At 42.3% G+C, this 26,645-nt stretch overlaps 1 protein-coding gene across 7 annotated transcripts in view; it reads left to right on the top strand.

The window, feature by feature from the left end:
• The window catches only part of TBXAS1 (thromboxane A synthase 1), a 242,014-nt gene that overhangs the window by 53,799 nt on the left and 161,570 nt on the right, over positions 1 to 26,645 (top strand). For all 7 annotated transcript variants that reach the window (XM_035343262.1, XM_035343278.1, XM_035343270.1 and 4 more), the window contains one exon: positions 10,476 to 10,569. In XM_035343262.1, coding sequence (XP_035199153.1) covers positions 10,476 to 10,569 — 94 coding nt within the window. The remainder of the gene's footprint in view (positions 1 to 10,475; positions 10,570 to 26,645) is intronic.

Below are 26,645 nucleotides of genomic sequence, written 5' to 3'. Positions count from 1 at the left end.
TGCCTACAGTTGCTAAAGGGTATCCTGCTGCTGCTGATGTAGGCAACGATATTTGCACATACACCTTGCTCCTATTCACATTATCTCTTATATGATGAATTCATGCTATGAAAAGGACTGAACTATCCTTCCTTCATGTGGGCTCAACTCTTGTTAGCCCATAGGTGCCTCATGGAGGCATGACTAAGGTGCAAAGAGGAGGCTGGATTTATTTGTGTGTGTGCGTGCGTGTGTGTGTTTGTATTTCTACAAGCCTTTGAACCCAACTTCCAAACTTACACTTACTGTTCATGTGTTCAGGAGGATGGAAGGATCACCTCTTCCTCCATCCAGGAATTAATTATATTGTTTCTTGGTGACCACAATGCTTTTCTGCTTTTCACTAAGGGAGCTCCAGACACTCTTCACTTTAATTCTAGTGGTATTAAATCATGCAGCAAAATACAAATCTCTAGACTTGCACTTTTTAGATATGTGTGTGGTAGCTTCTCGTGCTTAATTCTGGGACTTTGCTGCCAGCTCTGGGTCTATTTCATGACGTAGTAGATTAACATTTGTTCCCTGAAGCATTCTCATTTTCCAGTGGCTCCTTCTATGCCGCTTAACGTGGCTACTTCAGCCACCTTCCAGGCCATGAGATCACTCCTCCAGAGGTGTTTGTGCCTCCTTTGTATCTGCGTGGTTTGGAAATGAAGTGGAGGAAAAAAATGTACTTTAATCATTGTGATGTCTTTGAGAATAAAGAAAAAGGGAAGAAGAGGAGGAATGAAAATCTGGGCAAGAAAAGAAAATCAGAGGCAACCTTTCTCCTTGTAGCATCAGAGTACTCCCAGTTCCCAAGTCTTGGGGAGCAGGCAGTGTCTCCAGTATTAATTTCAATTTTATCTTTGACTGTCTGGTAATGTACAGTATTATAACATCTTTCCTGTAATTAAAGGTCAGACAATGTTGTCATTGTCACCCTCTACTATAATGGATTATAACTTGCGTAAAATAACTAACAATGAGCTGAGATTTTTATGTGAGCTCTTGGTCTGAGCCAGCACTTCCTTTATTTCTAATCTGGCATACTTAATTATAGGTGAGTCTGAGAGCACCACAAATTAAGGTTGTGTGATGCTCCCACTATACAACTCTATTTTTCAATTGTCTATTGTTTTATCAAACTCTAACCAGCTGAGCTTGAAGTTTTATAGGGCTAGTGTCTTAGGTGGAATTATTGAAAAATCTCAGTTAAAATGAGGTTCATCATTTCTGACAGAGAGCTTAAGAAAAATGTTGTTTTGCTTGTTTTATTGTGGGTATTTTTCTGGGTTTACGTTATACTTCCTAGAGGTCTTTTTTGACTCTTATATTAGTTTCCCCATTCTTTGATACAGGTGTGCAATATTTGGTGGGAGGAGGTGCTCTTTGTATCACTGGATGTACCCTTTGCCTTCCTTCCTCATGCAAATTTGGGTCAATTGGAAGCCTTCAAAAATTGCAGTTAGCAGACATTCATTGGCATCTTGCTTTTTACCTATTCATAATGTTAAGCTAATATTTCTGGTTCAGTCTTTGCTAAGCATATTCCTACCCTTTGTGCAGAGGGTTGACCAGGCAGGCAGTCCCTGCGAGCATCTCAGGTTGCTCCAACTACAATAACTCAGAAAAGACTTCACTGTAACTGATTCCCTGTGCAATAGCATCAGTGAGGCCTGGGCACAAAAACTGCAAGCAGGATGCTTGTCCCACCTCTCTGCCAGCCCTTTTCCTCTCTGCTTGCCCATCACCTGTTTGCAGTGTGGCTGGGGAGGAGGGAAAGGTTGAGTAATGTAAATGTCAATATGATGAGAAAGGAGGGGACTTGTGCAAGTGGTCTGGCACAAATGGGCTTAGGGAAGAAGAACCTAGGGAAAGAGCTGCATGAAGGAGGATGAATGGATGAGATGGAAGAACGCAGATCTGTGTTAGGCAGAGATCTGTTGGGGAACACTTCAGTTTTGCTGTTCTTTCTCCCTGAGGAAGTATTGGTGAGACCCTCTGGCAGGCTGTACCTCGCAGCTCCCTCACATGAAAGACAACCTGCTTCTGTCAGCTTCACAGTTTGCTCACTTGGCAGAGGCCTCTGCTGCAGTCCTAGGGTCTTTTGATGACCCCTGGGGATGCAAAGTGATGCAATGTGATGGATTTTTAATGAGCTTTTTAAAAACCTGAGAACTTGCATAGAGAAAATTGCATTAAAGGCACATTATGGAGGTTGTAAAGTCAAGCACACAAAAGTTAGGAAATGACGGAACCAAGTTGGGCTGTGGACCATTAATTCAGGCACTCTGCACATTTTGAAATGATCTTTGGCTCCCTGATCACATCCGTTTCTGCTCAGCAGGACCTCTGCAATGTTCCATGCGCAGAATGGGTGGTGCCCCCACTGATGTTAACTTTAATAAATACGTTCAAAAAATTATTTCATGTGCAGTGTAATCATGAGGTCTGTCTGCATTTCTGCATTTATCCAGAACAGTCTGAAGGGAGGTGAATTGTCCCTGCAGTCTGTCAGAGCTGAGATTACAAGGCAGGAAGATGCCTAGAGGTTTGTTCCAGAACCATCTTGTCTGTTTTGGTGCATGCCAACAAGCTGGTCTGGAAAAGGGAGGAAGGGCTGCGTTCCTCACCTCATCTTCAGTCAAGGAAGCCCTCTCAGGCCTAGAAGCAATGGGAAGCGTTGATTATCTTGAAGCAGTTTTGTCCTTCACCTCTCCCGTACAGCCCTCGTGCCAGCTTGTTCTTAATGTCACTGAGTGGCCCTGCACGTCCTGTGGCTGTTGACGAATGCGGTACTGCTCCTGAACTCTAAAACCAGTTCCCTGACAACAGCAACAGACAGACATCAAGAGAGTTGTCTGATAGACCAGAACAGCATGGATTTGAAAGTGACAGCTGAGGTACGAGTGTGCTATTGGGAATACGACTTGGCTTTGCCTGTGTGGTGTGTTGTCGCTTGATGTGTGTGCTAGGTAATGTTTCAGGAACACAGCCATCGTAGTGCTGCAGACCATGTCTGACCCTATAAAGTAGTGGGTCAGAGGCCTAGCGAGTGCTTCCTGTGTGGCTCTGAAAACCTGAAATGATCACGCTCCCAAGCAGGCTTTTCTCCCTCTGTTTAAACATGAAACTGCATCCCTCATCCTTACCATTATTCCTGGTACGTAGGAAGGGTTGTGGTGCACACGGCAACATGTGCCATGTTGTCTGCACGTGGAGTTACATCATGAGGAAAGGACCTTGCATAACAATTAGCAAGGCTAATTAAGCTGAAACTTCTTGTCCTTTTAATTATGTGATTAAGATGCCTAATTAAGATATGTAATTATGTGGGGAGGGAGGAAAAAAAAATTATGAAATTTTACTGATTTCTGAAAATCATGTTTGTAAAACCACCCTTGTTTATGCAAACTTCAGTCTTCATGGCTGAAGGAAGAACACTTGTGGCCTGGAGGTGGTACTGCTTTTGTGCATGCCACACGGTATCTGTGTGAAGAAAAGGTAGGAAAAGGAGGAGATATGGTGCCAGTCATCCTGGGGAGCAAAAGGAAGGCTAGTCCTGCAGGTAAGGCAGTTGGCTGTGACATGAGGACTCAGCTCTGCCCCAGGTTTCTTGTGGACCTTTTGTATGGTCCCCCATACTCAGGAAACCTCAGATCTGCCGTGGACACTCCTGCTTCGTGCCCAGAGCTGGATGTAGGCCGCACCTCCCTTCCCAGGGATACCACAGAGACACAAGAGTGCAGTGAACTCACCTACTGTTGAGCCCACTGTGAAAGGCTGAAACTGTGGATTTATGTCTCGTTCGTTTGCTCTTTATTTGGGAAAGTTGCTGTCCAGTGTGAAGGGGCTGCACCCTGAGAGAGGTGATGAAATACTGTCATTGGCCTGCTGTACCATCTGTCTCTCCCAGGGCTACTCTGGAGCGTGGTGAAGCATCTTGCTTTTCTGTATGGGCTTGCTTGTTTGTTTGTTTGTTTTTATTTAATTGGCTTTGATTCACTGCTATTTTTTTTATTATTTTTGAAACCAAAGCAACCCCCCAAACTTTAAATGCACTGTGACAACCTGCAGCCGTACTACAACTAGTCCCTTGAGCCTATCGGTTCTCTTATTATAAGAGACACTAAAAGAATTGTTCAGCAGACCAGAACAGTATGGATTAAAAAATGATTGTTAGTAGATAGATGAGGGATAAATGTGATATTGGGCATATAATTTGGCCTTTCCTGCACATTATTTCATTAAAGCACTTGCTAATGCACCAGGAATAATAATCCTGTGGTCATTTACGTTTCGCAGCTGGAAAACATCTGCCCCTGTGGAGGCAGATGGTGCAAGTGTGTGTAATGTCTGTCTTATTCTTGTGCAATTATTTCAAAATTCAAACATTGGGAGTGCAAACAAGTGATTAAGGAGAGCAGGCATTGCATGGAAGTTCTCATTATCTCTGGAACTGGTATTACAGCCCCATAAATTAATAGTTTAAAAAGTATATATTTTTTGAGCTTGAAAATGAAATTGCAGTACTCAGCCGTATCCCAAACTGGCTAAAGTCTCTTCTGAAGCTTATTTCAAGAATATACTAAAACTGTACTTGTAAATATTCTTTTTTCTTAATAACAGTCAAATATCCAAGTGCACTTCTCAGCAGAAACCTTCATTTCCACCGGAGCTACAGATAGGTAACAGTAAAGGGCAATTTGGTAGCCTTTGACTGAAGTTAGTAGAACAGGTTATAAGAGAGTATTCCTTTCCTCAGTTTTCCATCGGCTTTGGGCGAGAGTGCTTCAAGACTTACCTGTGTTCTGGGGTTGGCTGGCTGTCTTTTTTTATTCTGTGAGTTCAGTTGCTGGAGGTAATAACCAGAGGTGGTATCTGCCTTGTCTGGAATACTCCCTGGAATACCTGCTTTCAGGACCTGTGTTCTGTGTGTTCCTCTGTTGGACCAAATCATGATTTTCTGTCTTATGTGTACTGAGTATCAGATGAGAAGAAAGACTTGTGTGATGGCAGCTCTCCAGTGATTGTGCTACAGTATTCATAATGCAAAAATTCCCAGAGAGAACTAAGAGCAGAAATTTCAACTCTGTAGTGAGACCAGGGATGATATCAGTGCTTTGGTGAGACTGCTTTCTAGGCAGGGCTCCCAGGCTCCCAGGAAGGCTTATATATTTTATATGAGCCATCACTGTAATGTTTGGGAGGCTACCATTATTTTGTGTATTATCACTACTTTGAGCAAAAGTACATCCCAGTGTTAACTGGGACCTAGTGTGGGTATACATAAATAGAGGCAAATAGGTGAAAAATGCATGATTATGTCTTACTTGGCAGGAACGTTTTCCATTATTTCAGCAAAATGCTTTGTTTTCCTACTCAGTCTTCCAAAATAACACACCTCCCAGCTCCCCGAAAGATTAAAAAACATTACTTTTTTTTTCCTTCTCTCTGAGTGTCCTAGTTTATAGCTTTCAAGTATTATTAGGACGTGCATTATGTGGATGCAGAAGGAATGACGCACTTTCTATGGAGAGAGGGATTTGGGGTGATTTCAGTGGTATGTTGAACTCTGTGATGCAGATTTGGCAACTTGTGAATGTTATCTGCTCTATGAATTGATTGCAGTTAATGGTAGACTGTATAATACTTCTTCTTTCAGTAGTGATCAGAACTGGACTGGTGAGGCAGATAGCTAGTTCTGTCACTTATATCCATTGCAACTTATGTTAATTACCTGTTGGTTTGGATTCCTTCTCATTTTTTGCATGGTGTCTTGTGGCGGGAAGTTCGTGTTTCAGATAGCTTAAGTCAGCCTTGCAGGCCTACAGGAATGTATTTGGCATGCCAACTTTCTTTTAACAGTTATGTTTAGTCTGCACAGGGATCATCTAGCTCTGAGAGGCCATTTGAATGCCTTCAAAGAGTTATTGAATTGTTTATTGATCCACCTCATTACTGCTGTTCCTCTGGTTCCTTTTGATGTGTTGTCACTTTGTTCAAAATATAATGCCAGGGTTTTAAATTAATAGTTGTGCAAGAAGCCCTACCTGTGTAAATATTAGGGTATCTTTCTTCTTTGAGTGAAAATGTGGTAGGTTGTCCAGTCAATGCTGTTGCCATCAGAGTCTTACCTTTATCATGCTCCTCTTTGCACAAAGGTTCCTTTCTCCCATCTTCTTTAGAAAACTTGAAGTGTCTGAAATTTTATGTTAGGCTTTTTAGCAGTCTAATCTCATGCTGCCATTGGGAGCCTACAGACTAGTTCCCTGCTTATGAAAATATTTTTTTCTCTCCTTCCCTTTAATACTTTTCCATGTATCCCTTTTACATTTGTAAAATTCATGAATTAAATACCTGCTGATTTTCCTTCCATCACTTTTTGAGGCTTTTTAAGCACCTAGATTAGACAACATCCTGTAGCAAGGAGTTCCGTAGTTAGAATATTGATTATTTGGAAAATTGCTTCATTTTAATCCTGCCACCTGAACATTTATTTGTTGTATGTGGCTTTTCTATTTAGTTATTTTTAGCAATGATGAGTAATAATTCTTTATTTATCTTCTCTGAGCCATGCAGGATTTTATATGTATTTGTCATGCTGCATCAGTTGCTTCTTTTTCCAAGGTTAATATTATAGTTTGGGTATTTATTCCTTGTAGAGACGTTGTTCTGTATCTTTGGTCATTTTGGTCACCTCCCAGTATCTCTTCTATTTCTAGATTCTTTCTTACGAAGTATCAGAACTGCAGGTAGTATTTAAGATGAAAGGTGGAAATGTATATTTCTGAGCAATAATATAGCTGTGTATATCTTTGGAGATTTTTTTTCTTTCATTTTCCTTATAAATACTCTTCCGCTTAGGGGAAAGGCCAGTAGTTACTGACTTTGTCCTGTTTGCTAGTCTGATGGATAGTCTTCTACCCTTAGCGTGTGCACACAGAAACAGCATTTTTTATTTTGGAAGTTGCCTGCTATCGAATAAATTTTTGGGGATAAATTAACACAGAAGTGCATTAAGTAGCAGAGTGAGAAATAAGACTTCCAGAACCGTTTCATGTAGATGTCAGCTACTCGAGATGAACATAGTGTTCCTACCTGCAAAACAATTCTGCCTGTTTCCACTCTTCATCTTCTGGCCCATCTCCCCTTCTCAGCAACAAAACGTGGCCACTCTGTTCCCCGGCACTTAGCTTGCAGAGCTGTGTGCTACTGGCCAAGTGTGTGTCATGGGTGTGCTGAGTAGCTGAATCACATAAATTAGCCTGTTCCAGTTATCAGATGCTCCTGGCTGAAGAGGCAAAGGTTTGTGCCATGAAGCTGTCAGAGGCATGCATTGCTGGTGTTCATTGTGTGTTACACAGGACAGATTTTTTAAAAATTTGTAATTATTTTTTTAATGAACTCCAGAACACCCCTTCCTCTCCCTCCTCCCACCCTCCAGTTGGTGGGCATGAGCTGAAATATTGCAGAGGTGAGAGGTGGGGGAGAATCTCTTAAAGTGATGATTAAGGTTGCAGAACATAAGCTGTTATGTTAGAAATGGCTAAAGTCAAAATTACCTTTGTAATGCTAAATATTCCTTCTTCTGCGCATGCAACATGGTCAGTCCTGAAGTACTTGCATGCTCTTCTCTGCAAAACTACAGGCATTTCAACAGTACCAGAAATGCAATGAAATCAGAGACAGAGCTATATGCGTTTATTGATGAGATTTTTAGATTTTATTTTTACTGCTGACCCTGTCCATTTGTTGGTATACTTCAGTGACTGCAGTGCTTCTGTTTCCCATCTCATTGTAAACGCTGTTTCTCTGCATTTTGAAAACCTACTTCAAATGTAGCTGAATGAAAACTACCAGAGAAAAAGCTCTTAGGAGGAAAAAGGAAAGCAAATTATTGGGATGGAGCTGCCAATAAAGTTCAGAAGCTAACGAAGATGAACTGCTCATCTAAGCATAAATAGTCCACAGAGTCCAGGTGTGCGTCATGTCTTATGAACCTGGGTGCCGAGTTTCAAGCACCATACTCATTAATTCTGCTCCTTCTGAAATATTTGGTGATCGCATCAATTAATTTGTGCTGTGTAAGACTGTTTGAGTTTGCAGTACAAGATCAGGGGTCTACAGTGTCCAGTCTGCAGTGAAATTAGTAGTTAGTTGCATCCCTGGCTGCTGTTTTGTAACCTGTCAAGTATTCCACAGCAAAAACATCCAGCAGAAAATGCTGCAAAATTGACTGGTTTCCATTGAGAGAGATTTTCATCTCTTCCACTGTTTACATACAGAAGATGAGGTCTTTGCTGTGACACAAAGACACTTTAGGCAGATTTCAAACAGCAGCAAAAAAAATCCTCTCTTTTGGGAAGAAAATGTATCGTGTAGGCTGTTTGTCATTTTGAAGTTAAAATGTTTTTTTTTCTTCCCAAAGAATATTAGCTAGTTCAGCTTTAAAAAACAAACAAACAAACAAAAAACCCCAAGCAAATAAACCTTATTTTTTAAAAGCAGTTATGCAGCCAAAAAGTCAATAATATATACAAAATGTATAATAAATCTTGACTTCTGTGCCTTTTTTTCCCACAATACCCTGTAATACTGAAATAGCACTCCTGCATAGAGACATCACTTCTATTTAGGGGGTTTGTCTTTGGGAAGGTTTGTACTACCACATAGGAAGCACGTTGCTGATATTTAAATATATTCAGATCTGTATCTTCTGATTATAATTTTTGAAAAGTATCTTCACAAAAGAAAATCCATTAAGAGAATAGGTACTGTGCTGCAGGAAGTCTTCTCAAGAAACAGATGTACAAAAAGCTGCTAACTAGATACTTAAGTCCTGTTCTGTTTTGCTGGTCACGTGAGATTTAATACTCTTAATTTCCTATATTTCACTTCACAGAGCATCTTTTCCCATCTGCTGAAGGGAGGGGCCTTTTTCTGCCACCGACTCTTTCTCCCCCAAGTTCCCTGTCCCACAAGAATTGTGCGCTATTTGTCCACGTAATTAAACCAGAACATTCCTGCCTGCATCATGTAGGGTGTTTCAAATGAGGCGGTATGTAGCTTATGGGATCTGAAAGCAGACTTGTCCAAGTCATAGCAGTGGGTTAAGCACGGTCTTTGGAGTCAACGAGACTGTCAGCTGGGCTAAAGGGGGAGTCAGCTCACTGGGATCCCAGGGCACTGCTTCTGGCTGTGTCTCTTACGCAATTCAGGTGAATTGCCGGCTCAGCAGACTAAGGCAGCTGACGTCATGACCCCTATACCTACACTATATGCAGCTCATGATTTTTACTTTGGGTTAGATTTAATTTGATCTCCAGGACCAAACAGTCTCACCGTGATTGCAGTTCAAAGCTGAAGGGCCACTAGTTAGTTCAGAACTGCCCTGTTAATAGATAAAGTATGAGAGCAGAGCCTCAAGTTCACTTTCTTCTTGGTTTCCTCTCAAAAAAGTGTAGTTCACATGTACCAAAACTGCCCCAGACACTGAAGCATCATGAAGTAAACGGGCAACTGGGAAAGTTATTTAAAATTGTTGTTGCTCTGAGCTGGGATGCTAATCAAGACACAGCCTTTATTAATGTCAATGATCTTTTGCCCTGGTCCACCTAGTGTTAGTGTTCAACGTGATAATAATCAGTATTATTGTGTCTTTGGCTAATTAAAACTGCTGCTGTTAGCTCCTGTTCTTCCAGGCTTCACCACCTGAAGTCCACCGACTTAAACTCATAGTGTGTGTTAAGAAGAGGGGGTAAAAGGGCTCTGGGGTTGTTTCTTCCCCCACCCAGTATTGTCCCTGCCAACATGCCACAGTTTCATCTGAAACAAGGGATGCACGAAGCTTTTCAGTCTGGGTTTTATTTCCCTGTATTTTTTATCTTTGTTTAATTTGCTGACTGGCAGCTGGGAAATCACTTAATCAGCATATCTGGCCCAAATACCAGGCTTGACTTGAAAACACTGACAGTGTCTTGGCTCGCTCACAACTGCAACTAGTTTGAATTCCTGTTCTGTGATCTGTATAGGTAGTGGTGATAGAAAAAAAAAGAAAATAATCGTGTGAAGATCTGTCTTGCTTCTTTCCCAGCTGTGCCACAACAGTCGGAACCCAAATGCCCATTTCAATCTCGCTGTAACCTCATGTAGCTTTAGCGAGTTGCTTCTGATGCACACACGACCTTCTGGGGAAGAGGAGCAGCTCTCCATTTCCACTGCCCAGTTTGTAGGCCTGTGGTTGAGTCCCTTTGTTTTTCTGTCCTCTCAGAAGCACCACTGCTTTGTTTGCTCCTGTGGCTGAGCAATGCCACCTCACTGATGGTTCTGTTTGGCCAATACAGAAAGCATCTTCTCCCTCTCTGAACCTAGGGAAGCCACCTGAACCAACTACTATGGAAGTCTTATCCTAACAAGGTCCAAAATTAACTTACTTCTTTATTTTTTTCCAGGTACTCTACCTCTGCCTTCTCCAAACTAAGCAAAGTAGGGATCAGACATCCTCCACCTCTTCCTTTCATTGGAAACCTGCTCTTTTTCCGAGAGGTAAGGAAGAGTTTTATTTGTATTTATCCAAAATATTGGGAATTATGGTTAGGTGGTAGGAGGAATTGAAAAGGATCCTGCACTTTAGTACTACCATCTCTTTAAGTGTCCCCTATGGAAAGAACAAGCAAAACTCAGCTTTTTGAGTGAATTGGTAGAAAGTTGTGTGCAAGCAGCACTAATTTCAGGGTAAAATAAACTTGAGGGGAAAGAAAATGCATAAGCTCCTGCAGTTAATTACCTGAGCTTTTCCAAGAAAGTTCATGCCCTCAGTGAAACAAACTTAGTTATGTGAATAGAGCAGATTACGATAACTAGCCCCAACTGGTTTGTTCTGAGTGGTTTTGGCTTGCACGACCTTTCTATTTGTTTGTGTTTTTGCTGATGGTACACATTTAGTTTAAAGCTTGTAGCATTGCTTGCTCCTAAGCAGTAACTGGAATTGGCTACCTCTGAATGCTATTGTTCTGTGCCCCAAATGTTGCCATCCCAGCCTGGGAGGGGAAGTACTGGGGATTCTGCCACCGGATTTAATTCACTTACTCTTCCCACCCTTCACCTTCTGTCAGCCTGTTCGTGCTGGTCTTTTTTATTCCTTGCTCAACTTTTATAATGCTTCTGATTGTCCAGGTTATGTTAATAACGAGGAGCTGCCATGTCTTTGGTTGGTCTCTTACAGTAAAATCTCCCAAGTGTGTCTCTGTTATGTTCCAACAACTTTTCAGGAAATCTGGGCTAACTCCAGCTACAGCCCAATATCCTCTTTTAAGTGCATAGTCATCAATATCCATGCTGAGATTTGAATTATTAATGCGATTATAGTGCTCCTTACCTTGGTTTTCATGGTGATTGTTCTGTCAATATCTGACTCATTACTAGGTAAAACCCATTTAAATACCGGTTTTACATGTACATCTGATTTCATTTAGAAAATAGCATTAAAGGTGGACTTATTTGCTCTTGGTTCATTTGAAAAGGATTGACAGGATGACTTTAAGATACAGGAGATGCTGATTGTATGGAATATGGACCAGTTCACCCTGATTGTTCTAGTTTGAATTCAGCTGGATGGCATGAAGTGACTTGTTCTGTAAGTCTTTGCTGACAAAATCCTCTTATTGTTAGTCACCTGCTAACACTTGCTGTAGGAAAAGCTGCCTGGAGACTAAATTATTTTGACATGCTGTGGATGTGTATGAGTAGAAAGTTTCTGAAAACTATTATCTGTGATCTGCTAGGCAAATTTCATTACTGGTGTTGCATTCATAGGACTTGCTTAAAGCAGGCTAATGAAGAAAATTGACATAATTTTAGTAACTTTTGGGGAGAAAATAAGTATATCCATGAAACTATGCCTTGCAGTACCAAGAAATAAGAATTTCAGCCAGAGTTTTTAAGCAGTTGAGCACTGCAGGAAAACAAACCCCACCAGGCTGTATGTCCAGCGCTATGCTTTGCTGTCTGTCCTGTCTATAGTCTTATAGTCAATAGGAACAGGCAGGGATGAGTCCAAACTCTTTGTAATTTTTCTTTCTTCCCTCGTGTTTTACCATGTTTTCTGGATCTACTCCTGTGGCTGCTTTCTTAGAATTAGTGCCCATAGCAATGTGCTGGTAAGAGGAGGGCTGCTCTTACACTGTTGGATGTTCTTGACTAGAGCATTTTCAAGTTACGAGTGCTCTCACTGCAGGCAGTAGAGGACAGCTTCCATGTTCCCTCGTGTCCCCAGCAGGGGAGAGCTAGGAGCTGCCTCCCACCTTCCTCAGGGCTGGGGTAGGTTTTAGAGACTTCAGGGATTTAGCTGCCAGCGGCACAATGGTGCAAGAGCAGCAGGTGGTAGGGTTTGTTTGTTTGTTTTTTATGAAGTAGCAAAACTATTTCTATAATGTTAAGAAGTTCTTGCACTTGCATGTCTTTTCACTAAACTGGATATTTAAAGGTGTTCTCTCTTAAATAGGCCAGCTGCTTCTTGCTCTCTTGTTGTGCATGGAAAAACACAAGCCACAATCCCACTAAAAGGGTTTTTCAGCCCTTGAACCATTTATGTCAGAGGAGTTCATGAATGGTGGCTAAGAGGAATGAGTTCTCATGTGCTGTACAGGAATCTGCATACATGGAACTTGTACATTTCCAGTGTTGAATCTGAACTACAGATCAACCCAGGTTGAAAACCTCTGTGCGAGAATGAGACTTAGAAATCAAAACACTTCAAAAATATATTTTTCCAGGCCAAAGAGTGTGCTCATTTCATAGTTTTGGGCTTTCATGATTGCTAGAAATTTAAGGGGAAAAAAACGGAGAAGGAAGGTGAGTCCATCTGAAATAATTGAGTAAATCACAGACCCAGGGATTTTAGGAAAAAAAAACAAAAAAACAAAACAAACAAAAAAACAAACACACAAAATATCAAAAAGTATTGAAAAAATTGCAGGAGTAAGCAGCATTTTTTCAGCTTCTAAATTCAAGGATTTGCTTGCTTTCTCCCCTGCTTGCATGGGTATAAATCAGTTCTACTGATATTAGTGGAGGTTCTCATTTTACTCCACTGTAAATGTGAACAGAACATCAGGCCTCATCATTCTCTTTGCTGTCATTATTATTCCGTAAGTGTGTCTGAAAATGAATGAACAGTGCAAGCAAGATTTGACCAATAGTGCTGGGCTGTTCTTTTCTTTTTCTTTTTTAATAAACTTTCAAATGTATTTTAAATGAGAAAATTTTTTCTCCATGAGATTTTTCTTGAATGAGTTATTTTTCTCTAAGAAAATATATTGCCTGAGAAATGCCCAAAATAAGAGATGCTATAATGTAGCGTCTCAGAAAGGAAGGGGAAGTGCTGAAAGTTAAGGGGATAAGGGAAATGCAACAGGAAAGACCTATCTCCATCAGCTCTTAAAGTAGACTTTAAGAGTTGTCTTGGGGAAAACAAAGTTGTTTTACTGAAGGTTGCCCCTTTTCTCTCAAGTAAAATAGAGGGAGATAATCGCAACCTGAAACTAAAATGTATCCACGTTAATCAGCTTATCTCAAAAATGAGAAGATATGAAATTATTACAGTTCTGCAGCTGGGAAATTATCTGAGTCCAAGATATTAGATTAAAAATTCTTCATTGCATGAGAACAAATTGTGGTGGGCAAGTCTGATGTAATAGTAAATATGATTAGGCTGTTCAAAAAAAAAATAATAAGCAGCATGTTCAGTTTTCCCGGTAACTGAGCAGACTTGCAGCAGACAGGCTAGCATTGTGCTAGGAACTCCTGACTGTTTCCCCCATCTCTCCACATACTGCATTTTTCCTACTAATCTGTGGATTTTTTATTTTTTATTTTTTTTTCAATAGCAGCATAACAGGAGACACAAAGCTATACACAGCATGGGCTTTGACTTTGAAGCCCATTCAGGTGCATAAGTGAGAGGGGCAGGCTACAGAAAAAATAAGCAGAACTATCCTATTAATTCCTAGACTAATGATTTTGTGACAAATGCTCTGAAAATCAAGAAACTGCCCATGCCCCTTTACCCTTCCTCGCAAAGGACCATGGCAAACCCTTGACCTGTTGCTATGGCTCTGCTGTGCTTTTCTCCCTGTCTCCCATCCTTCTCTTAAAAGGCAGCTGTGCTGTTTTTAAATGTCACTGCCTCTGACATTTGAGAGGCTCTGGTCGCCTGGTACCGTACCCGCCTGTGCTGCTCAGCCTCCTGCAGAGCACCGCCCTGCCGCAACCTGGGGCTCGCCTCTCCGCTGTTTTGGGGTGGCGGTAGGTCTGCCTCGGCTGCCTTGTTTGGGGTTTGGTAGGCGGGCTGTGTGCGGCTGGGTGATGTGCTTTGGGTCCCTGTGTTGGCGTGAACATGTGTTGCTCTCCTCCGAGTGTTCCTAGCAAGCTCCAGCGATGCTTTTGACTGGCTGCGTACTTGCATCCCTGCCTTGCATTTTAATGAAGGACATCGCTCTCTTTAGCCCCTCTCTGCTTGGACAGGATACTCTTTGTTTACTCTGTTTATTTCTGCCTGGCCTACTTGTGGATCCTGGGCTACCCTGGAGCGGCCCATTTCTACTGAATGGAACTGGAGGCTGTGTGGATGCTTTGTCTTGCTTTCAGTTTGGGATCTAGCTGGGCTGTGTTGTTTTGTGGCTGATGGGTGAGAGTGGAGAAGGAGGGTGTGTGTGTGTGTGCGTGCAGGGAGGAAGCGGAGAGCAAACATCATCTTTTTCCACTACGTATCTGCCAAAAGCATCCTTTGACTGAAAAGTAAAGAAAAAATAAAAGGCTGAGTCCTTGCAGGAATTAATTTAACCCCATGTCTAATTTGCAGCCCAGAAAGCTGTATCTCAGTGCTTGGAGAGAGTCTGCAGCACTTACTGTACTGGAATTTAATGACACAGCACATAAACCCAAACAAGGTTGGAGGGTTGCAAATATTGAGGGTTGGGGAAAGGCTGTGGACCTGGATTTAATTACAAGAATAATATGGCTTACACTGACAGTGAAAGCCTGCATATGGTCTTGTCTTGCTGTGCACAGATAAATGAGAGGAATGGGATAGGGAGTGTGTGCTTTGCCTCTTGGTGGCTGTGTGGAACCAGAAAAGGCAGCCATGGCACCACAGATCTGTTGCACCCACTGTGGGCTGCTGACTGCCCCGACAGGCCTCATGGGGTGCTTCAGGTCTTCTCTCGTGGCCTGGAAAAATTCTTCTTGACAGGAAGGCCCATCTGTGTATTCATGTCAAATGAAATGCATGCATGTGGCGCAGCTCTGAACCTAGCCACTGCAGTCTGCAACGTGACAGAAAACCTGGGGCTGGATGTGTTTTTGTGTGTATCTTCATGTGTCTGTAAAGCCAGTATCTCTCCTTTTCAAATATGTGTGTTTTCCTGGTCTCAGCTGATACCCTGTGCCTCCTCCTTTGATCAGACGTTAGCGGTGTTGGATACCCTGACAAAGTTAGTGCGGTACCTGGCTGTGGGAGCCCAATGCAGGGAATCAAGAAGTGGCAATTAGCTGGCTCCTGCTTGACTACATGCCATTGGCACTCCTCAGCGGGAGCAGGACTGCTGGTTTTTCAGAAGGGCCTTGGGCAGAGATGTGCTAGGGCTCATCCCAGCTACTCCCCGAGCCTGTGAGACCTCAGCAGGGAGAGCAGCGCGTGTTCCTCAGAAAGCCTTCTGTACAGACATGATGTCCTTGGTGTTCCTGCACTCCTGACGTTTCTGATCGCTTTGCTCACAAGCTATCCCTGAATGCAACATCAACAGGTTCTCTTTAAATAACCTCTATGGAAGCTAGAAATGGTATTGTGAGACACAGAGCAACAGGCAGGTCTTTTGTGACAGAAAAAGAGGGGTGAATCATTGCTGCTTTGTCGGTAGGTAGTGATGACCGGAGGGCAGTGGTCATGAAAGATTCTTTTGCTTTTTTGGAATATAATGTTTCTTGGAATAATATATAATGTTTCTTTTGGAATATAAGAGGAGAAAGAAGTCTGAACTATCCCTTTTGGATTCCAAGGAACAGCTCCTTGCTGTGTGCCCTCTGCCAAGAGCACGTCCTACTGCTCTTTGTGCTGTGCTGATGAGGCCTGGATGGGCCCTTCCTGTAGAGATGTAGAGTTGTTGCCTCTCAGAGGAGATGAAAATTTCATTCATGAGCAACATCATGTCTTTGGTATTCTGTAAGCCATGTTTTGGTAGTTCCTTTTGGCATACTTCATGCTTGCTTGTGATAAGGAGGCAATATTTGAGGCAATTGCTAGCTGTATGAGAAGGCCTTTACCTGTTAAGTGGAAAGGGAATGATGTTTTCAACAGCAGCATAGCGAGACCAGAGACTTTCCAATCATGCTCCCAGCTTTCCCCAGACTCCCAGAGTGATCTGGGGCAAGTTTGACTGGGACAAAGACTCCTTATTTTCTAAATAAGCAGATCCCCTTCTTTTGTTTCACCTTGTGCCTCTTTTTACCCACCTACAAAATGGCTGGCATAGATGGTGTTCTGGTACATACATCTTGGTGGTTTTTTTGTTATTTGTTTCTTTGGTTTTCATCATGTTATGGTGAAACACTCTGATCGATGCCTAAGTGACTTCTCTAGGGAGTTTTCTGTGGTAGATCTGGGGACATTGATAACACTGCTGTCTCTAATAGACTGGTCAGTTTGAAGGCAGGAGGAAATTTAAATGATCCATCAATAGACACAGACCAAAGAGAGCTGTGAATCAATGCCAGCCTGAGCTTTAGCCTATGAATGAAGATGTCTGAATAAGGTGGGTCCCCAGGATCACCGTGCTGATGGACGTTTCTCTGCTATTCCATTCCATCCTTGACCAAAATCATTGCTCTTCATTTATTTTTTGGTGTCAATGGAGAAATGGCTACACAATATCCATCGAAGTAGAGGTGTGCATCATTAAAATAGCATCTTGCTGCTGGGAGTGGTTTAGGGGAAGTTTGCCATGCCTCTTGGAGACTATATTTACAAGTTCATCACAGCAAATTCCAGGGTGTTATCAGTAGCCTACTCTTTAAGAAGTGCATACTGCTAGGTTAAAGCCAGCTCTGGCATGAAATCTAGCATCAGAGAACATAAAACAGGCATCCTACACAATAGCTGGGTTAAGGGAACGAAGATAATGCAGACTTTGAATGGTAGCAGTGTATAGATAGACCCAGTGTAACTGCTTAAAGTGGAATTTTCCTTGGACTCTGTGGTCATGCAAAAGAATTAAGATTCCTGCAAGAAATATGGACCTTCACCTTGAAGAGTGGCTTCATAGTGATGTGACTGAACAAGAGGACTTATAGCTGTTGTGGTAAATTTAATGGGCTTCTACACATGGACTTAAAAAAAACAGGAATATTTCTTAGATCTGATTGCCTTCCATTCAGTTTTGGCTATATTTACATCAGTGCTCACTTGGAGAGAACTGGATTGGAGTAAATACAAAATCTGCTATTCCTTGAAATTAAAACAGAAAGCAATAGACTCGGTGTTGCAATGAGTAACAGCAATCTCTGTTGTTGTAGATGAAGTTGTAACTTGTTCATATTACATGTAGATCTGGAGTTCAGCGGTATCACATGCTGCTCACCTTCCTATTGTGACGTGTAGAACTCCACGTTCAGAAAAATGTTCTTCCGTGACAGCTACATCAGTACTTAAAATAATGGCCAGGTATCAGTTGTAATGCTAAAATTATAGCCAGCTCAGATTGGTTGTTGAGAATAGTCGTTATCCATGAGCCAACAAATTTAGCTGAGTCTTAACTTCATTAGCAGTGTCTAAATGCATTAGCCATATGCTCCTCAGCATATGGGTAAATACATAACAATTTATTTTCATTAGGGTTTTCTTGCAAGTGCTGCTAACCAAAGCTCCACTAGAAATGTTTATAGCATGACACATCTCTTCAAATAAGAAGCTGGCCTTCTGCATATCAAGTCATCCCGAAAGGGTAGCAAACAAATACTTCCCCTGCCCTTTTCTGAAGTAGGAAGGTACAGCTGCTGTACGTCTGATCTGCTGCAACTAGCTGTGCTCAGTTTTATGTTCACATGAGTGTTAGAAGGCTCTGGAGAACCGCCTGTTCAAACATGTGCCATTAAATCCCCAGTATTCCTTGTGTGCTGTCCTCTGTCTGACTGCGGTGCGCTTTGGGTGGCAATACCTCCTTGTGGCTTTACCTGAATGTAAGACTTATGACCCACTGGGTCCTTCACCTTTCCTCCCCTCCCCAAGAAGGAAGTGGGGATGAAATTGAACTTTCCCTGGGAGGAACAGTTTCTGAAATTAGGTCTTAGTCACAGCCCTTAGACAAATGGATGCAGTGTTGGGAAGGACAGCACAAGTCTGCAGAATGGGCACTGGGACAGAGCCATGAGGACTTAAGTAGCAGTGTCTGTGCTACAGGTGCAAAGCAGCTGTTGCATGCTCGGGCTTCTGTTATATTGTCAGAAATAGGTGTCTTCTGGAGTGCTTTTTTTTTTTTTGTCAAATATTTATGCAGTTTAATCCAGATATTAAAGTTGTCTAGGTAGATACGGAGTTGTAAGAAATGGCCAATGTTGTCTGGGGGATATAAAGTTCAAAAGTAATCTAACCCTGCACATACTCAGAGGCCTCAGCACTCATCTAAGTGTAGACAGTAAATTGAAACCAGAATCAACCAGATTTGCACTTGAATCAGGTTTGTTTGAGGAAGAAAAAAACAGTTTTTCAAAAGGAAGTAAACAAACCTCTGTACTTTAAAACCAGGTATCTCAAATTGCTATTGGCTTTTCTTTCTGTTTTCACTTTGCCATGGAGTGGAATAACTGATACAGTCCTGGGTTGTCCTTGTACTTTTTAACTGTCCATTTTTTTTCTTTGCCATTATCTTTCTATTTTGTAATTCTTAAATATTTCATGACTATTAGGTGATTTCTAATACTATACAGGGAAAAGTGAAAATTTCTTTGAAAAATTATATTGGGACACTTCTAAATATTCAGGCAGAGGAAAAAAAAAACAAGCTGCTCACTGAACATTCTTCTTGTCAAGGTGAAATAGAATTGTGAATGAGAATTACAATAAGGAGAAAAAGACATTGAATTCTAGGTATAAGTTCTAAAATACTCCTAAATATATACATAATAAATGTTGTGGGGTGGGGGAACAAAACATTGAAATAAATGTAAATTACTCTTTACTTTTTTTTTTTTTGTCACATTCTATAGGTGTTGCCCAAAGTATCTGATGACCTTTTCCAAATCTGGGAAAGTCAGACTTCCCAAAGACTCATTGTTTTGTCTTTTATTTGGTTTTATGTCTATATATTGAAAGTGCAGGTGGGAAGCCCTGGATGGGATAAAACACCTTGTGGCTTTACAGGGTAGTTAGTCTAGGAAATATGTACAAAGAGGTATGAACAAGAAATTGGTGATTGATATATGAATTTTACAAGGGTTACAGCTTGCAAAGTGATGAACAAATCTGCTTTGATAGGTTAATGCTCAAGAACATATAGTGTTCTGTGAAAAGCATGAGGCAAGGCAGCTGGGGAAGGGTGGCATTTGAGTTATCCTTCTTTGTGCTGCACATCTGAGGACAGTCTTGGACAGGATCACCTTGCAGACAAGGTGTGGTGGAAAAGGCTCTTTATCACACACAAGAAGGGAATTGGAGACCTTTGAGGGGGAAAAAGATGCAGTTGGTGACCTCATACTAGGGGTCTCCATTTTAATAAAGAGTCTCATATAGTTCATGACAGATAGCATTAGGAACCATGCAAGTATCTTGTAGTTATATTTGTGTTTATATTTTTCACTCTTTTTTTTTTTTTTTTTTTTTTTTTTTCCCCAATGCCCCAAGGAACCATCTCAGAGACCTCATAAATGTGAGATTTCATTTTCTAATGCTATTTCATTTCCTGGATGGAGGACCTGCCACAAGAAGACCAGACCTCAAATCATAATAGCCCTATAAATAACTCCCTAAGGCAAAAGGGAAAAAGAAAGCCTTTGACAGACAACTGCAAATACAAACATGGAGGTGTTTGGGTTCTTGCAGAACCAGACTAAGAAGGTCCTAATTAGGACATCATTTATTTAGTGTAAGGTTAGTGGGCTTGAGTTAGTGGGCCTGGAGTTCCCAGGTAAAATTGAAAATGATCAAACCGACTAAAACAATTACAAATCAAGTAAAAAAATAGTCTGAAAACGCAACTTTCTTCTTTCTGGGTGAAATAATTTTATTTCAGAAGACCCAGACCCAGGCTGTCTGCCTGCTTTCCACTGGAAATCTGTGCAGAATTGGCACATTGACTAGAATAAAAACATTCCCGAGGAATCGGCATGTTCTGTCAAAACATTTGAACAGCTCCCGTCTCCCTGAGCACAGCACTGTTACGGAGCCTGCAAAGGGAGCTCTGAGACTGCGATGCGGCTGTGCTGACTCCTCTTCCAGCCTCCCGGCTCAGATCCACCTTTTGGCATAGTTATGGGCAAAGTGCTGTAGGTTAAATTGTATTCAGCAGTGGTGGGAGCAGGGAAGGAGGTCTGTGAGAGGCTTCTGCATCCTGATGTGACCGGCGGAAGGGCTGAAGATGAGTGTGGTCTTTGTGCTTTCTCCATTCTTGCTAAAGCAGCATTTCCGTGTGCGGAGAAGTGAGGAAGGTGAGGCTGTGGGACTCCAGGACCTTCCTAGAGCCTGTGTTGGGTCAACACAGTGGCCAAGGCCAGCTGGGCTGGCAAAGCTGAGCTCTAGGGGAAGCCCTGCTGCACAGGGGCAGGGTTCTCCTGTGGTGGATGCCTCGGTGTGGTGCCCCTTGCTGCTGCACAGCTCTCCACTACGCGTGAGCTCAGCCAAACAGTAAAGTTTGTTCTTTGTGTCGTGGAGTAATAGTCAGTTTTCTCATGGATACCTTTTGGGACTTGGATTGCTAAAATAAATAATAAAAAATCTAATCTTTGACTAGAAGATGATACATAGCAGTTACAGAGTATAGCTCAGCAAAGTGTGTCTAATGTCCATCCTTGCAGCAGAACACCAATTGCTTTACTTTTGCTAAGAAGTATCTTGCTCCTCCAGCACTGAGGTGAAGGGGGTCTCACTGGTGGGTTCTACTCAATACAAATCAGCATTAAAACCAGGCCTGCAGCCAATTTAACAGAGGTGCTGTCTATCTGGTGTTGAAACTAGTTGCTTGGGAATGTAATTTTATCATTCTTGTTACCAAAACTGATATCCCCTGACTGACCACAGCTAAATTAGTTTTTATTTTTGCAGAATTTCTGTGTAGTTGCATGATAATTCATTGTGGGGGACAGCATGCAGTCAGTGGTTTGAACCAAATGAAGTTTTTCTTTATATTGGAAACAATGATGTGTACTAAGCAATGCTTTACTGTGCCAGTGAACTAGCAGATGGTGCCTTTAAGGCTGCTCATGTGACAATAGCCCGTCTGAATGAGTATCGTACCTACTTTTCTAAACCCTGTCTGGCAGAAAAATCCTTTATAAGGTAGCATAACAGTAAACAAGGTGGAAAGGCAAGCAACCATACGCATGTGCTTGTCGTGTACACTGTGGCACATGTCCACACAGCAGTTCAGAGGCTTTTTGATAAAAGCAGCATCATTCAGAAACATGATGGAAGAGAATGATCTATGCCATGCAGACCAGGGAGGGCAAAGGTGGCTTATAAACAATCCCTGCCTCTGTTTGGGTTAGTGGCAGCATGGAGATCTTGTAGGGGGTGGGATGTGAATGTGAATTCCTAGCTCTTTTACTTATCCCCTGGGCCAGAAGAGCCAGATGTGTTGCACAGGCAACAAATTTAATCTGTGAATGATCATTCCTGATGGATTCTCTCCATTCAGTCCAAAAGTTACATTACTGGGCCGCAGCCCGCTTCAAGTAGACAGACAAGACCACCCAATCTGATGCCTTTAGGGAAGGGAGAAGATGGAATGACCGTAATGAATAACTTTATGCAAGCAGTTGTACACACTGTGGCCAAAGTTCATATACGGGTGCCTAATCCAGCTAAAGCAACACGGGATCCTAAAAGTGTAACTGCATGATTCTCAAAAGTTAATAGGTGTTGTTACCTTCATGTGCTGCTGTAACTCCTCTTATTTAATTACCCCATGTTTAGTACTCTGCACTTGTAAATTCTGGCTTGAGGATAAGCCATGCTGACAAAAAAATGTTCACCTCTGGAACTGAGGGGAAGGGAATTTACCATTCCCACAGTCGTATGGGAGGAGAAAAACCTGTGAAAATCCTTCTGTGGACAACTATGGGAAATATATGTTAAAAGGTTTTGAGACCTTGCACAGTGATGAGCTCAGCTATTCGTATGAGAGGTAACTGGCTGAAACAACCTTGTCAGAACTGAAGCCTCTTAACGTACTGTATTTCTGCCTTCCAAAGGTCTGACAGACTCAGGTTCCTGCAGGCTCGCCACTGTACAAATCCAGGAGTAGTTGCTTGGTTTGCAAAAAGCTCATCATCTGCAGAGGCAGGCCTGGAAGAGAGATTCTGGCAGTTCTGTGGGTGAAGAAATTGAGGGCTCTGGCTACACCAGTTTTGCTTTACCACCCCTTGAGCCAAGTGTCTGCTGTCTTCTTTGGCCATGGGAGCAGCTAGTGATTGACTCCTCCAAGACTGCAGAGAGAGGCTGTGGCAAGGCTGTAAGCTGCGTTTGCATCCAGTGGGCTCTTGCTCAGCACCTCAACCACTGCTGCCTTCTCAGAGCCTCTTGTTGCTGCAGGAACAGTTTATATTACACAAAGAAGGATAATGGCTCAAAACATCCTGGCTGGAATAAATAAGCATCTTAAGTTGAGAGTTCAAACACAACTCGCTTTTCCACTCCTTCCCTAGTCAGTCTGGTTATTTTTGTTTGGCATTGGAAAAAATACGAATAAGTGTTAAATTCATGTTTAAAAGATTGCCTCTCTTCAGAGAAATTTGTTATCCTTTTTCTCATTTTCAACAAGGAAAACTTGCTTTTGCAGCAGAGATTTTGACATTAAGTGTCTTGATAGAATAATAGGCGTGAGATGGATTGCAATCTATTGCCTCAAGACTTTGCCAATCATAAACTAAAATCAGTTAATGCATTGAGTTAAATCTTGCTATGTTGTGAAATGTGCTAGTAGTATTAAAAAAATCAATCCAGAAAATATATTGATTATATTATCTCCATAGCAACAAACAATAATGGGATAACGTTAGCTTAATAATTGTGCTTTGCGAAAACCTTTCAGAATAATTACTGCATTGTGGTCTTTTCACGATGTGGAATGTAATAATGTTTCTTCCTTGACTGCAGTCACCATCAGCACTGCGTCAAGAGATGCTGTTTTTGTGTGCATGCATATGTATCCATGGGTAATTTTGCTCCGGGTGAAACAATTTAGCTGACTATTTTGGGACCTATTTTTAAATGGTCAAGACCACTAATTGGCAATTGTTTTCCGTGTGGTTTGTTTTCCCCCACCTCCTCCGACAACTGGCTACTGTAAAAAGAGGCCGTTAACATTCTTTCTCCTGCCTCTCTTTTTACACCCAGCAAAGGTTTTGGCAGGTAACCAAGCTAAGTGTCCAGCTACTATGTTAAAGATTTGGGGGGAGAGAGGGTAACCCTGCTCTAAAGCCAGTGCTTCAAAGCTGGTGCTTTAATTGAATTTAATCTGTCATCCTCTAGAAATAACCTGTTCCACAGGAACAGAGGTAGCTGTCTGTGTTCTGGAGGATATGATTCTCTTTGGCATCCTGCATTGCCATATAATTAACCTGAGGCTGTTCTTAATGAGCATATAGAAATTCTAATATATGTGTATGAGCACAACAGTTTTAGCCTGAAATTTAGTGGGATAGTGAAGGATAGATTCTTACACTCTTCATCGGGGCCTTGGTTTTTATTTTTACTTTCAGATTGACCCCATACTTTTGCTCCTAAATTAAAAAGAGGTACTGACCCAAGACTTCTGAAGAGGCCAAGTTTTTAGAGTGATCAAAACAAAAAACAAAAAACCAGCATAATCCCTGGAGTATAAGCAGCCCTGTCCTGTCCCTATGAAAGCCCTCAGGGGCCTTATAGTGATTCAGGAGTCCATTCACTTTCTGGTCATGCTGGCATTTCCTGATGTTTTGTCCAAGGGCTCGGGTTAGAGCTTGGCTAGTAAAGAGCAAGCCGCTGCCACTTGTCTCATCAGCAGGAGCTTCCTCGTAGCTTTGGTAGGGCGTCCTGCTTCCCTCGGTGGTCTGGTAGGATGACCCTTCTAAGGATGCCTTGTGTACTTCCCAGGGCACAAGCAGATGCCTTATTCTCCAACATTGAGTCCTCCAGCCCTTTATCTGGAGGTCCAACCAGAGACAAACAGTGATGTTAGGTTATGTTACTAGTATCATTTCTTAACACTGCAGCATATTGTTTCAGCTCTTAATTCCAAACAACATTTGTCTTTCTAATATCGATTAATTTGGATGCTTACTGTTTACCAGATTGTACTCCCTTTTTCTTTGAGGATCTGCAAGAGAAAGCCCTTACCTTGGAACTGCTAGTGAGCATTGTAGGACCACCTTGCAGCCAGGAATGTCCAAACCCTCCGCTCTCTCGGGGATGGCAATTTGGTACTGTATCCATAAGAAATGCAGTACAGTGCAAGAGCAGACGGTTCTCAGTTTGAGATCATGTCTTCATCAGGAGCTTGCTTATGCTGCTGTTCCCTGCACATTGTTTTCCTCTACAGTCCCTCCAGGTTGTTGCTTTACAGGGCGTGTGTAATGGAAGAGCTGTCTCCTGTCCCAGGCAGTGCTTACTTTCTGTCAGTGTCCCTGTCCCTGTCCTCTACGAACACAGCTAACTCACAGGGAGAGGGAAGAGCAGTGGTTGCTCTCAACTTCGTGCCTTGTGCCAAAGCATCGAATTCTTTGGCCACTGTACTGAATGGGGGTGCCAAGTGTCTCTCTTCTCTTCTGGGTGCAGATGAAAGCAGCTGTGAAAGGGCAGCTAGATGCATCGGTTCTCTGGCAAATACCTCCTATTTGCAGGTGTGTAGCATCATTCGTTCATTCAAAAAAAATTTTTAAAAATGGTCTGGACAGATTGGCAAGGTGCAGTTGAAGCTGTGACTGTGCCTTTGCTGTGGTGCCCTGTGCTCACTCTGGGTCCTAGCCTTGCTGATCCTCAGAGCTGTCCCAGATTCTTGTTCCGCTGAAGCCTCCTGCTTAGTTTCCTTGTGCTATCCCAGCTCTTGCTGTTCTCCCTGATTCTCTCCCCAGCCTGTGCTGGGCTTGGCACTGTGTATTTCAGTCTGCCTTGTTCCAGAGAGGCCCAACGTGGCTTTCCAGTGCGTCTGTTCTCCATGCTTGGATCCCACCAGCTACCACCTGGGTGGCTTGGGTCTTGAACAGTGGTTGGCTTCAGAACAGAACGTGAAAAGTAACTTACCGTAGGAAAACAAGGAGATTTTATTGAAATAATTATTTTAGGCTAGGCAAAGAGTCAACTGTGTGGTTTGATGTGGCTTTTGGGGCTGCAGCTTGTCTTATTCCAGAAGGGATAAAACTATTCCGTTCTGCATAGGATCTCACAACACGTCTCTGTCTGTAGTGGTTTAGGCTAAGGCTGTCCTACCTGGTCGACTGTGTGTCTGGGAGCAGGATGAAACACATAAAGTGTTTGTTCACATGGCTAGGGTGAAAGATGCTCATAGCTCAGCAGCCACATGCCCCTTTGTACCCAGCTGAACGTATGGGCTCACCTTGGGGCTTGTGTGTGTCAAGCTGATTTGACTGCCCTTAGCCTTGTGGCGTTTCCAGAGGTGCCATATGACAGATAGGAGCAAAAATGGGTCTGTCCATGCTACAGATAGCAGCATGCTCAGTTCTGCATCAGAGGGCACTACAATCTATAGGGACATTTTTCTGCTTTCATGCTTGAGAGCCTGCATCCGTACAAGGTGGGAATTCAGCAAGAGGAAGCTGGGCTTCTCCAGCTATGTTAAAATATGGAAGTAGCCCCGCTATCCTCCAGTAATGCATTAAGTGGCATGATTAATGTGTCACATGTAATGCTCTCTCCAGCTCTCTTCCCTTGATGGAATACTCTGCGTGCAGTGCAGTGCTTTGATTTGGGCACTGGTTTGTGTGCTCGTGTCGGCACAACATAGGATCAAAATTTGGGAGCTGAACATGGATGGAGCTTGTGATAATCTTTAGTTCTTTCAGATTCTTTTTATAGTTTCAGACTTGATGGTTACAGATAATTAAGTGATATTGATTTTTATAATCAATTCATAAACCACAGTAGAGACCCCTGGCCCTATGCAAGGGAAATGTCTCCGAGGAGGCTGAGATACTATCACCCACTGAATGAATAATGTTGCTTCCTAAAGCTGAGGGTTTTCTCGAAATCCACCAGTCTAAATAATACCTGCTTGGGTGCTAGTGAGTTAAGGCAATATGAGACAGCCCAGAGTTTGAATCAGAAAAGAGCTTAAGCACTGTGACTCCGATTCTGTAGGTGAAGAAATAAGATTTGCATACAGTCGTGTAACTTTTCCAGAATCTTTTTTTTCAGTCTGTTT

This window comes from Oxyura jamaicensis, chromosome 1 (genome assembly GCF_011077185.1).
Source record: "Oxyura jamaicensis isolate SHBP4307 breed ruddy duck chromosome 1, BPBGC_Ojam_1.0, whole genome shotgun sequence".
NCBI lineage: Eukaryota > Metazoa > Chordata > Aves > Anseriformes > Anatidae > Oxyura > Oxyura jamaicensis.
The sequence above is the reverse complement of the archived record's forward strand: the minus strand, read 5'-3'. Positions and strand labels throughout refer to the sequence as shown.